Source organism: Xiphias gladius, chromosome 20 (genome assembly GCF_016859285.1).
Source record: "Xiphias gladius isolate SHS-SW01 ecotype Sanya breed wild chromosome 20, ASM1685928v1, whole genome shotgun sequence".
Lineage (NCBI taxonomy): Eukaryota > Metazoa > Chordata > Actinopteri > Istiophoriformes > Xiphiidae > Xiphias > Xiphias gladius.
Genome location: NC_053419.1, coordinates 15,009,152 through 15,025,432, shown reverse-complemented (window position 1 = coordinate 15,025,432; position 16,281 = coordinate 15,009,152). Strand labels below are relative to the sequence as shown.

Here is a 16,281-nt window from a genome sequence, read left to right as displayed (position 1 = left end):
CCGCGTCAAAAAGGGAGGAAGTTGAGGTTGATGACCGAGCGCAAGACTGCGATCTCTTAGACCACAGGCTGTGGTTTGCATCCACAGTCAACGCTGATTTTCTTTTGCAAGTCTATGTAGGTTAAGGACAGCAAACCAGTCAGCAGTGCCAATACCAACCTACTGCAAACATTTTCTTTAACCAGACCCACACCTTTCTCCTGAATAAATCTGTCAGAGCCTTCTATCTGGATTGAACAGCTTCAGAGGCCCAAACATCCTTTCACTAGAAGTCATTTCTTTCCCTTTCAGGTTCATTGTTTCAATTGAATGGGACAACTGCTGAACTCTACCAGACAGCAACAGGAAATATACCTATACAATCCTCAGTTATTTTCCCAGACTACACTAAGAGTTCACTGTGTCATGAATCGTTACCTGCTTGAGCCACATAGGCAGCTGCTTTACCCTATCAAAGCGCCTGTAGGCCTTGATTCTGGACTCCTCTGCCCTTTCATACATAAGGACACTGTGGGCTTTCACTATGGTCCCAGATACAATGTTTGGTCCTACAACACAGCAAGCCTCAACAACCCTGTCTCGTTCCTATACAACTAAACTCTTTTCCTAGTTATGTTGTGGTGGCAATGTAATTACTGGCCTGATTTTTATTCAGAGGCAACATTTTTTTAATGAATAAAGTGCTACATTTATTAACTACAGCAGAGTTGCCAGGGTGTTGGCGGGCGTACAAAGTGCACAACTGTCACAACTGCCAAAGAGTGGGATTCACATGCACAGTCCTGTCTGTGGTTATGTTTGGGAAACAAAAGCACTTTGGTTTAGGTTAAGGAAAGATTGTGGTTTTGGTTAAATGTAAATAAACGTGTTGTGTCTGAAGTCACTGTGAACTTATTCTTTATGAAACCAGACCATGATCTTTCTCTAAACTTAACCTAGTGCTGTGTGTGCCTACACATGACCACAAAAAAGATTAATAATGCTGTAGTCACCTAGTCACTACCAGTGGATATTGTGCTGCAAGATCTGATATTTTGGCAGGAGACGAATACATTGTCTGAAAGCGTTCAGAATCAACATATTTGTGAGTTGCCAAATATGTAAATTAAAAAGATTTCCTTATTAAGTTAGCAGAGGACATAATCCGGTTGCAATTACGTTTCTGTGTTTTCATGCATATTAGTCGCATATAAACGTTATTTCTAGAAGACAGGGTTGCCCTCGAAATATAGCATCTAGGTAAACACCTTTCCTGGGAAAAGGGCCCCCCTAGAACATGACACCACTTCACCCATCTAATTGTTGAGGTCACTAGCAAAGGCCAGTAAACCCTTCTGAGTAATATGATTATTCATTATACAGCGAGTTACTCAGTGACAGAGCAAACACAAATCCAACCATTACTTCCATCAAGATCAGACTCCTTGTTAGGTCTTTTTTTTGTAACAGAGTTTAAACATGCCAGACCGTGGTACAACAAAGCATTTCTAAACAGACTGCAGAGGTGGAGAGATACAGATATAAGGGCATATCCATGACTTACTCCACCAATAGTGTTCAACATCCTGTTTTGGACTGAGAGTCATAATGCACTTTTGGTTCTATAGGGTCAATAGTGCTACTCCTCATAGCGTGATAAAAACTGTTTAAATGTGGCTTTCAACCTGTTCCCAATTAGGTGCATGCATGATTTCTCTTCACCTCACTGCTAATAGCCATGCTGTGTTAGGTGCTGCTGTTGGCAGCAGGGAATGGAGCAGTATCATGGCTCTATGAATTCTCCATCCCTTAGAACTCGGTGGGATATACAGTATAAGAAGAACATATAGGATGACAGGGACATTGATATACAGAAAATTTGTGAAAGAACTTATGACCAGCATCATCTCTTGGTCTCATTTGATATAGTAAAATCATTTGACACATGAGTGTGTGTGTTGGATACTATCCAGTGATATACATGACTTCTGTCAGCAATCCAGAATTCATAAAACAACGCTTTCATCTGTAACTGAGTAGATATGATATGTAATTGGTCTTATATGCAACTCATACTACAAAGGACCTTATCCCAATCGCAGACAAGGTGTCACGTGATAAAATTTCATCATTGGTGCTTCTTCATGCATACAGACATTTTTCTCAAGACCCCTGTAGGAATAGTGGTTTTATCTTGGCTCAAGCTCAAAGTCAGGCACAAGGCACTGTAATATGCCTTTCAAAGGTGTTTTGATAATACCATGTGATTACAGATGGAAACATGTGCGAATGTATGTGCCTGCTACTGAAAGCAAGAAGAGAGTTAGTGTGTGTCTGTGCTCATCTGCGTGTTCCTGCCTTCACTGATGTGTGCACTAGGCCTAAGTGTGAGCATGCATATGGATGTGTTTCCGCTCTGTAGCTGCTTGTTGTTCTTGGCTGAGCAAACCCAGATGAGAAAAGCAGATAAATTTAAGAAAGTCGAGGAAAAATCTTCGATTGAGCCTGCAAGAACAACAAACAGTGCAGTGCTCCTTTTGTCAGAGTGGCAGCTGACATGCATTTGAGGTTTCACTGTTATTTCACACCTACAGTATGTCTAACAAACTATGGCTAAAAAAGAACAATTTAAAGGCAAATGAATGCATTTAAAGAAGGCAAGAAGGTTTCTATTTTGTGTGTGTGTGTGTGTGTGTGTATATATATATTGTTTACATACATATATGTGTATACATATATATAAATATATATACATATATATATACGTAATATATTGTCAGTTTTCTATCCTGGAATGTGGTTTGCTGGAGATATCCACGAGGACTACACTATTCACTCTGTCTGCAACTCATGAATGTGGTTCATATTAGGAGGATTACGCAAGACTCAAGACTTGTGTATGATGCCGGGGACAAGTCGTCCTGATTTGAAAAAAAGAAATGACTAAAAAGAAGTAAAATCCATGACTGATGAGAGGGAATGAAAATTTATGGGGAAATGAAAAATGATGCCAAAACCTTAACATTTTATTTAAAACATTGATTTTTTTTTTTTCAAATGACACTAACAGTTAGTCTACTAATATCAAATTTAGAATTAATAAAGTTTAACATTATTTACATTCCCAAGAAACCAAAATTGTCTCAGGAAAGTTTTTATCCATGTACGATACCTGTACCTCCTAAACAAATATCAGGTCTGCTCCAAACTGAAAGCCAGGGTAGGCTCGGATAGTTCTACTTTTTACAGTGTAACATGCAACCACGTCAAAAGGCAAAAGATTTTATTGTAAATAAATGTTGTGACCAGCCTCATATTTTCAGATAATCTCTCCTGGAAAGCACTAATTTTTACAAAGTGACAGAAATGAAAAAATCTTGCTGATACTGAAAAAAAGAGAACTTCAAAAATGCTGGATCCAGACGCTGTTCAACCATTTGACGAAAACCTCTGTTGGATTATACTGACACCTTTTCTGGGTAAACACAATACAGACCACTAGAGTGCAGAGCTGTTCATAATTAGCCAGATAGTGTGAAACACAAAAAAATTTAAATAAGCAAATCTTAAATGATGTGTTTTCAAGCAGCAGCAGATTCGTCAGCAGAGTAGGCAAGGGGATGGACGGAGGATGTAATGGGAAGAGTTGTTTAGAACCAGGGCAGAGTCTGATTACAGAGGGGGCGTGGGGTAGTATTGATGTTGGGGGAGCTGCCCTCTCTCTCTTTTGGGTGGGAGGTCTCTTCACATCAACCCTGAGCTAGGCTTTGACTGAATGACAACTCTGAAAACCACGTCAGCAGAAGGATTAGGCCATGGGCTAGGGTGCCTCCAAGGGATGAGGTCAAATTAACCGAACTCTCCTACCCTCTCTCTTCATACTTTCTCCACCCCGTAATATCCCACCCCCTGGGCCTAGCAATGATTTAACCCCAACTGATCCAACCTTCCACCCCTGTGTCTCCTCTTCACCCTTCTTACTCCCAACCATAATTTACTCTGTCACCTTGACCTCCCAACCCTTAGCCATTCCAAACGAAACCACCACCCATGGATGGAGCGGAGCCAAAGGAGCCAAGATGTCAGCTGTTGTTCTTGCTCAGTTTGCCAGTGGCCTGACGGTGGGAGGTCAGCCCCCCCCCAAACGTCCCCATCGCTCTATCCAGCCCCATGGAAACATATTGCAAGAAGAAGCATCTTACTGTGTGGTCAACAAAAGCATTTCAGCAGCTGGACCCAGGCGATCAAACAGAGCACTTGACATTGGATTTGCGGCATGCCAAAACATCTGGGTGAACTCTGCTCTTTACCCCACCATGTCAAAAGCTATGTTTGTTGTGAGACAGTGAGTGTGATGAAGCATTATCTTTGCCAGAGGTTATAATGCCTGATCAAACTCCCATCACAGAATCTAACATCTCTGGTATATTTCTGACTCTTAGTTCTCCTGTTGGATCTTCATCTTAGAATGATTTGTTTGTTGAAGGATGCCCCACTAGTACCATGCACTGGAATAGAGCTGCAACGATTGGTTGATTAAATGATGAGTCGACTGACAGAATTAATCAGAAACAATTTTGATAATCAAATAATCCCTTCAGACATGTCTTTAAGCAAAATTTATATTTTTATGTTTTGTTCCAAACTGTCAGGTAAATGCTTTATATATAAAAAGACTACTATACATATTTTTTGTTGTTACACCTCTTCTTCATTAGAATGAGTTAAAGAGTTTGATGGCTGGAACACAAATGCATACTTGCTGTAAAACTGCTCTGCCCATCTAACAGAGACAAGATCCCATATGGTCTCACAACAGAAAATATTCAGCCAGTGCCACTGACCACTACCACTGGAATGCAACCACAGCTAGTGAAATATACCACAGCAGTAAAACTACCTACAGTACATCAGTTATCACTGAAGTGTGCCAAAACCCCCAAATAAATACATCCCCACTGTAGACAGCTTTCCAAAGACACTGACATTCAATCAAGAAGTTGAGTACAGACACTTTATGGAACTTAGGGAACATCACTCCATCTAGCATAACATGCATACTCACCCTTTTCGCCTCTTATCAAGCCATTTCCTTCTCGTGTGAACCAGGCTGACAGCATGATAGTGAGATGGCATAACACGCAGCAGTGCCATGTATAGCACAATCTTCATCGAGTCAGCACATTCCATGAAAGCAAAGCACTAAACCCTCACCACAGTGTGCAGATAATACCTTCAACAAGCCATCTGTTTGCCCTTGCTTCATGGAACATGGGAAAAAACAAATGTGGGCAACGATTGACCTGTGACTTAGGAAACAAATGTTGGGCAGCAGATTTGAAACTGGAGAAACAGTGGTGGCTTGCTAGTGCTCCTGGGGGTATTGAAAAGGATATCTGGTATTACAAGAACATATTTTTGTGGATGGTTTCCACAGATAAATAAACACCTTATTACTGGCATGTCTAAAAACCGAAAAATACATCACACTAAAGAAGGAAGCTAAATGGTTACCACTCAGCAATTCTCGACTTCTAATAGAAAATACTTTGGGTAAAAACAATTGTTTCCAGCCAAAGTATGTCCAGTGTTTTGTATGGCTTCCTTTCTCTGCTCTGAGGAAATGTTGGTCTTTCTTAAACCTTGACAAAGACCAAGCTTTTATTTTATATATTAATCAGTTATTTCTAAACTCAGGAATGCCAGGGAGAATTTTCTGAGTGGAATGCATGCTGCTGACACAGTAAGATATAATACGTGATGAGTGACATTCACCTACCGGATCACTCACCTGTCTGTGTATCGGCGGCTAGGTTCATTAAGCATTAGACCGTGTGGTGCATGAGTGAAGGGTGGCTGGCGTAACAGCCGGTAGCGTAGTGGTTGGCAATGTCTACAAAGTGTGCAGTCTGGCTTGGATGCTAAGAGGGTGGCATCAATCTCCAGGTGTTGCTCCATAGTGAAAAACTGTACCCCATACACTTCTTCTTCTATGTCGAGCTTCAGAGTCAGTGGAGTGTCACAGAAGACATTACTGGGGCCCAATGAAATGTTGTTCCCACTGACAGTCAAAAGCAAGATGTTGTGGATGGCTGGCAGTGCTGTTTCCTCAGGGCTGAAGAAGGTGACCCACACAGTAAGAGAGTCTGGTACCAGCGGGTAGGGGAACTCTAGCTGAAGCATGCAGCCCTGGAGAGGGCACTCCGACAAGCCGACAACGCCTTGCTCGATCCCTGCATTGGGGCTCCAGGTGCGCACACTTGGCTCACAAGCCTGCTCCACATCTGGTGGGCCTGTGAGACAGAATTACAAAAGGAGACACAGTGTCAATCACATATGATGTAAACAACAAGGAGCGACACAAAATTTATGGATACAACAGCATGCCACTAAATATAAATCAGACACAATGAGCGACACTCAGCTGACCATTTCCTACACAAACATTATGAATGACTGTTAAATTACACAAAGACCTATATTGATGAATACAAGCGATGCAGAAAGGTTCTCTGAATAGGTAGGATAAACTAAATTATAAAGCTATGAGTGCTGACAGAAAGAATGTGCATCAGTGATCTTTTTAGTGTATCTACACTTCTTGCAGCATCAAGGTATAGGTGAAACTGAGAGTTCATTGTGAGTCCATCTGCAGAGGAAAGGCAGAGCTGAGGTGTGTACCTTCTGAGAGGGGCCCTGTGCAGGGTTCTCACTTCAGCACAGTCATTACAACCTCTAACAGTCACACTCCAGCCATATTTGGAGTCCACACACAGCTAACTCGCATTATCCCAAGTGACGTACACTAACATTCATCAAGCACATTTAGAAGCCAGCAAGCGGCAGACACTATGTTCTCCCTCGATTTCCTTTTGTGCATTTCCAAGCTGGCAACCAGTGAAGCCATTTGCTAACCTCATTTCTGGGCACCATGCAAAATTCCAGTGTTTAATCAAGTGAGGACTGAATATGGTTTCCAAGCCACATTATCTCAACACATTTATTATTGTACTGTAAGTGTGTGTGTGTGGCCAGAGTGGAGGTGAATTGAAGAAAAAGAGAAAACAAAAAGGCAGATAGAAAGAGAAAGACAAGGACGGAGAAAGAGGATGAACTAAGATACTCCAAGAGATTGGCTTTTTGCTCAGCTCATGTAGTCCTGGCTTTATGGGTACATTTTCATTGAGTTTGCAAGGAAAGCAGCTGCAGCCACTGAAAATATTTTGTAATGTCAGCTGTTATGATGGGCCCTACTCCTGCTCTGGCGCTGTTACTAATGTGGTTGGAGATTTAAGAGAGACAAAATAGGGGTGTCATCCACTCTGTAACCTAAGTCAATGTAAACTTATTTGCAACATGCAAAGATGTATCTATGATTGGCAATAAAATCTGTGCAAGAAAAGGATTTGAAATACAACATCAAAACCACAATTATATATGTACTTATCTGGGTAACTATAGAGGGATCAGCTACCTGCAACAGGTAATCAAGATGCACTGTGAAAAGCTAGATACTATATTTCATACCAATGTCTTAGTCCTCTGTACTTCACAGCAAAATACCCCCATGTATATCAGCTACTTACTACTACATAAACAGCCCAGCTCTGAAGTGTCTGACCTATAATTCCCTTAGAGCGGGGAGAGATGGCCTCAAGGTGCCTGAACCATCCAGATCTGAGCTTTGAATGAGAGCCATGCATTATCTGCTGATTAGCTGATCCCATCTGGGTATTAGTCAGTAGACAAAAACACCCATTCTGGGAAAAATGAGTGAAATACAGTAAGCATAACTGCGGTGTAACTGGTGCTAGTTGCAACATGAGCCATTGTCTCTGTGCTCTCAAAGCTCTTCAGTATCACATGAACATTGGATCAGGTGCAAAGGTAGAGGTCTGAACAAATTAGACTGAAATGAACAAGGTTCCATCTCTTTGGTATGTTGAGGATGAGCATTGGTGTCCCTCATGGAATAGTAGCTCACTGCTGCTTCCAGAGGAAAATGATGAATTGTGGTAAGTCAGGGTGGCCAGTGGGCCTCTGTGTCCCCTGACTGTCAGGCATTAAAGACAGAGAGTGATAAAAAAAAATTAAAAAAAAATTTTTAAAAATGGCTCGATTACAAATCAAGATTTTTTGCCTTTGCCTTTTATATTCTGAGAATGACTTCAGAATGGACGGTAATGGTTGTGTACAGCAAGTCTTATTGGGCCAGGGCGCATCACATGACCTGCAATTTCAACTGTGGCCAAATTGGTGCACCACCCAGCACTGTTCCTGGTGGCTTGGGATATGGTGGAAGCTTGAGCTAAAATCTACTTTTTTGACGGACGACCCTTAGTTTTTTGCTGGAGCCTCCTATGTGGGCACCCCGCTGCTTCATTTAAATGAATGCGGGGGATGCATTATTTAAAATTCTTTTAACATTAACATCCACCGCTAACGGAATTATTATTATGGGAATTCCATAATCAGCAACTGTGCTAGCCAATTACATTTAATCTTTTTCATACACAGGTAAAGCGAAAATACTGATATGGTGCAGTTCTGAAGGTAAGATCATCAATGTTTGACACAACTTACGGAAATCAGCTAAAAAATGACTAGTCCAGGATAAATGCTGATGCCTGCCCACTATCCAGTCATAATCCTTCTGCTCTGGAGAATCAAACTGATCCACAAAAAGTCCAGAGAGGCGGATGAATAAACAGACAGGGATATGTCCAGGCATGCACACTTTATGCTTTCTAAGAAGTGTCTGGCTCTGGCTCTCACTATCGATGACTCACTGTCAAACACTGTTACACACTGCCTCACTCGGAAGGCAGACATCAACCCCCTCCAACCCTTTTGCCCTGACACACACACAAACAGAGAGACACTTCACAGACACACTTTATGAAGGCAACAGACACTCTGCGGCTTGGGAATCAGTGTCACATCACACTGCATTCATAGCAGTTGAAAGCTAGTGTTTTTGTTTTGTTTTTTTCTTTTTACTTATGGAGCAGGTGACACAGGTGCAACACATCCCTACAGAATCTTTTCGACTGAAGGAGCAAAAATATCGTGATAACTGATGAAGGGGAGCCAAGGAAAATCATTGAGTAGGAAAGTAATGACCAGCAGTGAATGACAGCAAACTAGATGATGTTTATTTAAATAAAAGCAATTATTTTGCTTTTAATAACAAGTTTACCAGATGACATCAACAATTAAGAACAAATTGTAAACAGTATTCCCCTTGGTGTATAATGTTAGCCCCTAGCAAGGGTAATCTGAACAGATTTTTAAATGGAGTGTTGTGCCTTTTTCTCTGTGCGGTATAGAGTTACTGTTCATTAGGGGTTTGAATGTTATAATTAAATAAATATTCCTTCAGATACACCAGACATTCGGTCATTTTGTCAAACATCGCAATTGTACTTTGTACTTTTATTTAACTCAATGGGATTTTTATTTTGTATTTAATGTCTATTTATTATTGTTTGTCTGATGGTTGTGTGGTTACTGCTGACTCTACAACAAATTGCCCCTCAGGGATAATAAAGATATCCTTGATCTTTGATCTTTGTTTGAACTTGGCAAGAAAGACGACCATATATCTCTTCCATCACTTGTTTTGCATTTCAGCATAACCAATCATGTGATATAACAATGGAACAAGAGTGATAAATCTAAAACAAGGATCCCATCAATGTGTCAAGGAAGACCACCTATCTTTTTACTTTTTTTTCCCCAAATCAATCTTAGGTTTTATTCAAAATCTTGGGATAGGAAGTGAGCGTATCCTTGTTCTTAGATAGCATCATGCTGTAAAACTCTGGGTGGCATCACATAAACCATCAAGGCCCGACACTTCATTTCTTTCATGGAGGATTCTAATAATATATATCTTGGACCTTTGCATACGGACACAAATGTTTGCTGTTAAAACTTATTGAGTGATTCCATACATTTTTACACATAAGCGAACATTTTGTACATTCAGTATATTGCAAATGCATGTTAAGAGCATTATTTTGTAAGTGCACACAGAGGTGCACTTACAAAATAAGAGGAATGCATTCACGTAGCGCTACACACACACACACACACACACAGTCCCACACACATCTGATAGCGAACATACACATCCTGGACCTTTCACTTCCATTCAAGCACACTGCTGTTTTCAATCAACTCAGGATCCTCCCATGTGAATGTCACTTACCACATGCAGTTCTCTTAGCTATCTTGGGTGGCTTCCACCCCACAAAACCTTTCTTACCCTCTCCTTGAATCCATATCCATGTGTGTTTTTGCTTTTTTTTTTTTCGTTCTTCCTTTTTTTTCCTCCTGCCATATTTCTCCAGGGCATAGAGTAGTAAAGATTTATGAGATTATGAGAGGTACTCTGGCTCTCTCTGACCATGCCAGTGCTTCCTCAAGTAGTGTGAGTACACATCCCACAAGTTTTTCAATAACAGGTGCCATGCATATGCATGGATGCTGATGAAAGCATGTAGACGCACATGCACAGTTACACAAAGGCATATGTTAACATGCTTATCGTTCCAATATAAGGATAATTTGCCAATAGTTAATATGCCAATACTTTAGTTATACAATATCTTTGAGTCAGTAGTTTGCCAGAATGTCTACTGGAAATTAGTAACTGCTGGACACATATGCACCATCACAGCAGGAAACGGCAGCTGTGGTATCCAGTGAGAAGCTGGCTCAAGCGGAGTTAACAGGGAATGGGGAGCTGCCACAAACAGGGACCCCTTCCAAGAGGGAAAGTAGAGTACAGTTTACACACACAGCATGTTAGACAAGCCCAGACTTGCCTTTGGTACACACACTATAGCCAGTGTAAGGGCAAGGTTGAGTGACTGTAGGATCTGTAGAGCATCCACACACACACACACACACACACACACACACACACACACACACACACACACACACACACACACAGACATGGAGAGACATACACAGACATCAACATGCAGACAAACATTCAAACAAACCGACACAACCAGAGACAGAGACAAATATTCAGTTGTTTGGCATAATATTATTTCAATATTACCATCAATTAATTATTATTGAAATAGATTGATTTAAAATTAATGTATCTGGATTTTTTTTTTCAGCCAAAAGATGGTGGTTTTATTAAAAGTACACTGTTTCTAAGTTTGTTTTAAAGGGGGCCTGTCCCTACTAGAAATATCCATCCCCAGTTGTCAGAGATGTTATTTAGCTGGGCAATGAGGCAATGAGCAAACAACACCATTACCCACAGTAAAGGTCAGATTTGTACTGGGTATTAGTACAGTATGGGTCTGTACAGAATATAGACAAATGCTAACACCACTGGCGGCCGTGTGTGTGCGTGTGTGTGTGTGTGTGTGTGCATAGAGTTTGTTTATGTGAGTGCATGTCATTTGTGCCCGACGGTATGTGTGCATGCCTATGTTATGTACTGGTTTTGGAGTTTAGCTCACATGTTACTAGATCAGAACTTTTGATTTTTACTTTTCTTTTGATTGTTCTGTGATAGTTGTTACTAATAATGGTAGAGGCTCTTGTAATATTATTTATTTGTCTACTTTGTTTACATAGGTATTTATTGTCGACAGTGTAAGGGCCAAAACAATGAAAGCCCTGCCAGACTTTTAGATTTAAAGGTGGAATAATGGATGGATAACAGACCTTGGTCGGACTAACTACATGGCCGTACAGTAATGTAAGGGTTCCACAATTCAGGTATGGATGCTGAAGGCTGATAAAGCACAGCCTTATTAGTAATTTGAATCTATGCCAAAGTTTACTGGAAGCGAGTGAATATCCCATTTATAACAATTTTACATTTTGTATTCACAAAGAGATTATCGATTAATTATCTTATCCAGCTGTTTGGTTATTTTCAGAGATTTCAGTAGAATTAAAAGATAGTTAGTAATAAGTTACTTTATCTAACTTATTACCACTAACTTGCACACATGGCAGTGTTTGGGGTAATAGTTTCCCGAAAGGTTTCCGAAAGATAAATTTGTTGAATTCATGTAGTTCGATGTGTAGATGTGTTGTCCTAATATCCTGAAAAAAAGGTCCTAAATTCAGGTCACTACAGTGCTTTGCAGATCTCCACACAGTTTTTTACAAGTGGGATTTTATCAGAAAGTATATAATATGGGTATAATATGGGAGAACAACAGCATGCACACATAGTTGCACATAGTCACATGCATGATATCCAAAGTATGCTTGAAGCTGCCATTGCCAGAACCACAGAGTAATCAGAGGTGCACAGATGGGACAACAACTTTTTTTATAGCTTAAATACCTCATCCCTAATGCCTGTCCCTGTATGGTTCTAATGTTCTAATATGGATTCGGAAACAGGGCAACAATAGGAAAAAACAGAGAAGCCTTCTATTTTTTTCCAAAATCCTGCTAATTTCAGCATTCATTTCACTCAAATCCCCCTAAAGTGAAATTTAAAAAAAATGGGGAATTACAGCTAAGACTTGATCTTTAACCTTAGTTTTGGGCCTGAGCCTTCATAAGGGAATTGTGGTACCATACAGCACCATCCACTGGGAAGCGACCTCCCTGATCCTTCCATGTTGTCCCACGGCCCAAGTGTCATGAATCCAGTGAGTCATTGGCATGTTTTGGGGTTGAGTCAGTCACCAAAATTTTGGTATGCTGGAGTATTGACTCAGAAAATGAACAAAAGGCAAACCTCAAATCATGTTATTGTATGGTAAACTGTAGAAGGTGGATGTGGCTTAGCTTTTATATTAATTTTGCTTTTAGTAGAAACAGCTTTTTGTAATCAGGAGACTGACTTTAAGACTGACATTCAGTACAGAGTGAAGAATAAAGACGGACATAATATTTAGAGTTCTAATTATAATAAGTATCAGTGAGAGTGCACATGAGCCACTGTGTGTTCCAAAGAACTGTCCAACTTGTAAACCGTCTACCACCTCACAGTGACACTGTCCAATGCCATGAAACCTAACAACATTTAAGTATACTATATAGTATTGTACAGTACCTTCTGCCTCTCGAGGGGACCAGTGTCCAGATGGGGCGCACGGTCGTGGAGAAGAGGAGTTGGAGGCATACTGCAGTAGAACTCTCCCATCAGTGCATTTATCACACACTGATCCCACTTCTCTAGGAATCCAACACACAAGCACAGCAACCAACTTAGATACAGGCCTTATTTATACAGTATATAAAGATACAGTAATGACAGTTATTATAATTATGTGACAAATGAGGAGTTTTTAGACAGTGCTTCCAGTTTTTGGATGGTGATTCCTGACTCACGTTTAGGTTTTAGTCTGTAAATAAATCATTTAATGTTAAATTACACTATCATTATATAAACTCACACAATAATCTCTATCAATAATCTTTATCCATTAATGTTATTAATCTCTATCAAGTCTATCTATCACCCTACACACCAGCCTCTGTTTGGCAACCCATCTAGCTCATTTCACCTGTCGTAAAAGTGTCCAGAAATTGGTGGAAACCATTCCAGGATGATGGAATTATGGTGCTGCTCAATCACTTGGGGTGCCATTGGCACCGGAGGAGGTTTAGAGGAGGGTTGCCAGGTCTGGTAGATGAGATCCAGGTAGCAGTGCATTCTAGCCACCTGGTTCAGTGTGAAGGAGTCTGTACAGGCATCATCTGCAGGTAAAAGAGGTTGCTGGTCAGTGTGGGAGTGGGGAGTGGATTTTGGCTTGACATGTGGCAGGAAAAGAAAGCGGGTATTAAATCATCATACGAGTCCCATCACATTAATAAAATAAACCCCCTATTTAGCAGTATCTTTATTTCCATTTAACTCTGACATCAAAAAAGTTAAACTTTTGCACAAAAGGAGTGACATGAAAGGATGTGCCCCCCGCTGTGTTTTTCATATGAAAGGTCCCTGCTAAATTCCACACTTGTCTCAGTATGCACACAGACCCAAGAAATTCCTCTACAGTGATCTGTGTATGTCAGTTTTTGCCTGTGAGGGGTATAACCATAACGATTTGCCCAGGTAAGTAGCAAAACACATGTGGAGGCCCCATCTCACCTGCATAACTCATGTAGTTGTTAAACGGCGTGTGTGTGAAATGCCGACAGCCACAGGTTTCGTTGCCCGGTTCGGGATCATGGCAGCCTTTGTATTTGGGAGTGGGGTTGGTGTCCGCACAAAGATCTCCAGTCTCCATCGAGGGCTCAGTCTCCAAACACGCATCATTACATGATTCGATCTCTGATATACCTCGAAACACGTGGTAAAGCCCAAGACTGTGTCCTATCTCGTGGACCATTGTGTCAGTGTGACCAAATGTACCGTAGAAGGACGGATTCAGCACAATTCCACCTAAGATAATACAGAGGAAGAAGACACTCACACAAGATGTAAACACTGCAAAAACATTCAAGTGAGTGTTCATACAACACAAATGTCTATTTCTACTGTAATGTAAAGTAATTGGAGTAGGATTCAGACAACGCATTATTCATGAGCCTCCTTAGCTTCATTATCACCTTCTTCCCTGTCAGAGGTGTGATGAAGACAGAAACTGCTTGTGGCTTGAACTGTAATTACTCAAAATCAACAATCTGGGCTGCCAAAGAAAGGATATGTGCATGTGTTTAAGAATGTGTATGTGAGTATGCACGCATGCATGTATGTATGGGCTTTTATTCGTCTTCTACCCAAATGTGTGAGGGCCTCTTTGTCCCAGGGCCAAGTGGCAACCCCCGCCAGATCTTCATCAGAAGAATTGGCAAAGAAGACATTCAGGTGAGTTGAGCCATCCAAATGCAGAATCTCTTTCAGCTCTTTTACATCCAAATAGGCTCTGGAAAATAAAAAACAAGAGAAAAAGAGTATGTCAAATTAAGTTAATAGCTCTACTATTAGGATAGTCTCTTTTCCTTACAAATAACAACGGTGTTCCTAGCCAAAAAAGAGCTTATTTAGTGTTATTGTTCAGAAAAACAGAGCTCAGAATTGGGTCCCTGTTGAATTTCGTTAAAGTGTATTGGTAATTGCAATGGCCCGAAACCAACAGAATGAGGGGGAATAATTGACCCTGTGAGGTTGAAACCAGTTTGCATTTAAACCAATAGGCCTGAATAAATAGAGAATTTTAATATAACTTCTCTCCTTGCTTGGCCTAAGAGTGCCTGATTAATATTTTGCCTTTGTAGACTAGAATCAAGGTTGACTTTACTCCAAACCATCTTGTAGTCTTAAAATCACAAAAACACTTGCTCATTTGGAGATGTCTAACAGATTTTCGATAATATTATATCTGGAAGCCTTGGCACAGGCATTGTGCATCTGCACTGCAGTTATGATTGGTGTAAGATACAGTAACCTTATGGAACTTTTCAGTGGTTGTGAATCGGACTGGTATCAATTTTGACCAATCGAATAATTTCTTCTCATTCCATTCAATTTCACTGCACTTCTTGCTCAATTACATTTGCTCAGCAGAAGGGAGATTACAGACCATGCTGTTGATGTTGTTGTCTGGGAAGTTCAAGGGGCAAATAAATAGTACAATGCCCCAAATATGCAACTGTGGGCATATAGTGCTCTTAGGGTTGAATTCTCTTTTGTGGAGGCACTAAAAGCCAAGCCACAATTTTTTTTTTTTGTGTGCGTGCATGATGATGTTCGATTTTTTATGTTGGAAGACACTGAATCATGCAATAACCCGTACAATATAACATTCTTCCCATTATTTTATCTGTTTTGGACAGTTCTCTTGAGAGTACTTCATTTCAAACATACAGTAAAAGATGTCATACCAAACCACATTTGGTGCTGGTGGGAATAAATCCACTTTACTATTGAGAGTAAAAATATTCTAGGATTTTTGGATATTTTAATGTTGTCACATAGCAAAATGTTGGGGTCTTTTTCATGGTTATGAGAGCTACACTGTAGGAAAATGACACTTTTTTACTTTATTTGAATGGAGTCCTGAGTGAAATAAACATCAAATGACTCCTTCTTGGCCATCTTATACACATACGATATTTGATATTACATATTCAACATATTAACACTGGCCCTAAATATGCTGAATACTGCATTATGCTGTACACAGTTCAAGTCCAGTGTAAACCCTTAAATTGTACAAAGCTAAGTGGTAAACTGCCCAAGGTAAAAAAAATAACAATAAAAAAAAGTCTAGGTCACCAAAAACTGGAAAATCATGCAAACTTAATAGAGAACAGGCCTTTTTCAGGGATCAAGTAATGGGTTAACTTAAAACT

The 16,281-nt window shown here is 40.3% G+C and overlaps 1 protein-coding gene across 1 annotated transcript in view; it reads right to left on the bottom strand.

Moving 5' to 3' along the window:
• The window catches only part of pappaa (pregnancy-associated plasma protein A, pappalysin 1a), an 87,394-nt gene that overhangs the window by 56,250 nt on the left and 14,863 nt on the right, over nucleotides 1-16,281 (bottom strand). Inside the window, exons 3-7 of the mRNA XM_040156621.1 lie at nucleotides 14,707-14,852; nucleotides 14,075-14,368; nucleotides 13,488-13,680; nucleotides 13,034-13,155; nucleotides 5,771-6,272 (exon numbers count right to left, since the gene is read on the bottom strand). Coding sequence (XP_040012555.1) covers nucleotides 5,771-6,272; nucleotides 13,034-13,155; nucleotides 13,488-13,680; nucleotides 14,075-14,368; nucleotides 14,707-14,852 — 1,257 coding nt within the window. The remainder of the gene's footprint in view (nucleotides 1-5,770; nucleotides 6,273-13,033; nucleotides 13,156-13,487; nucleotides 13,681-14,074; nucleotides 14,369-14,706; nucleotides 14,853-16,281) is intronic.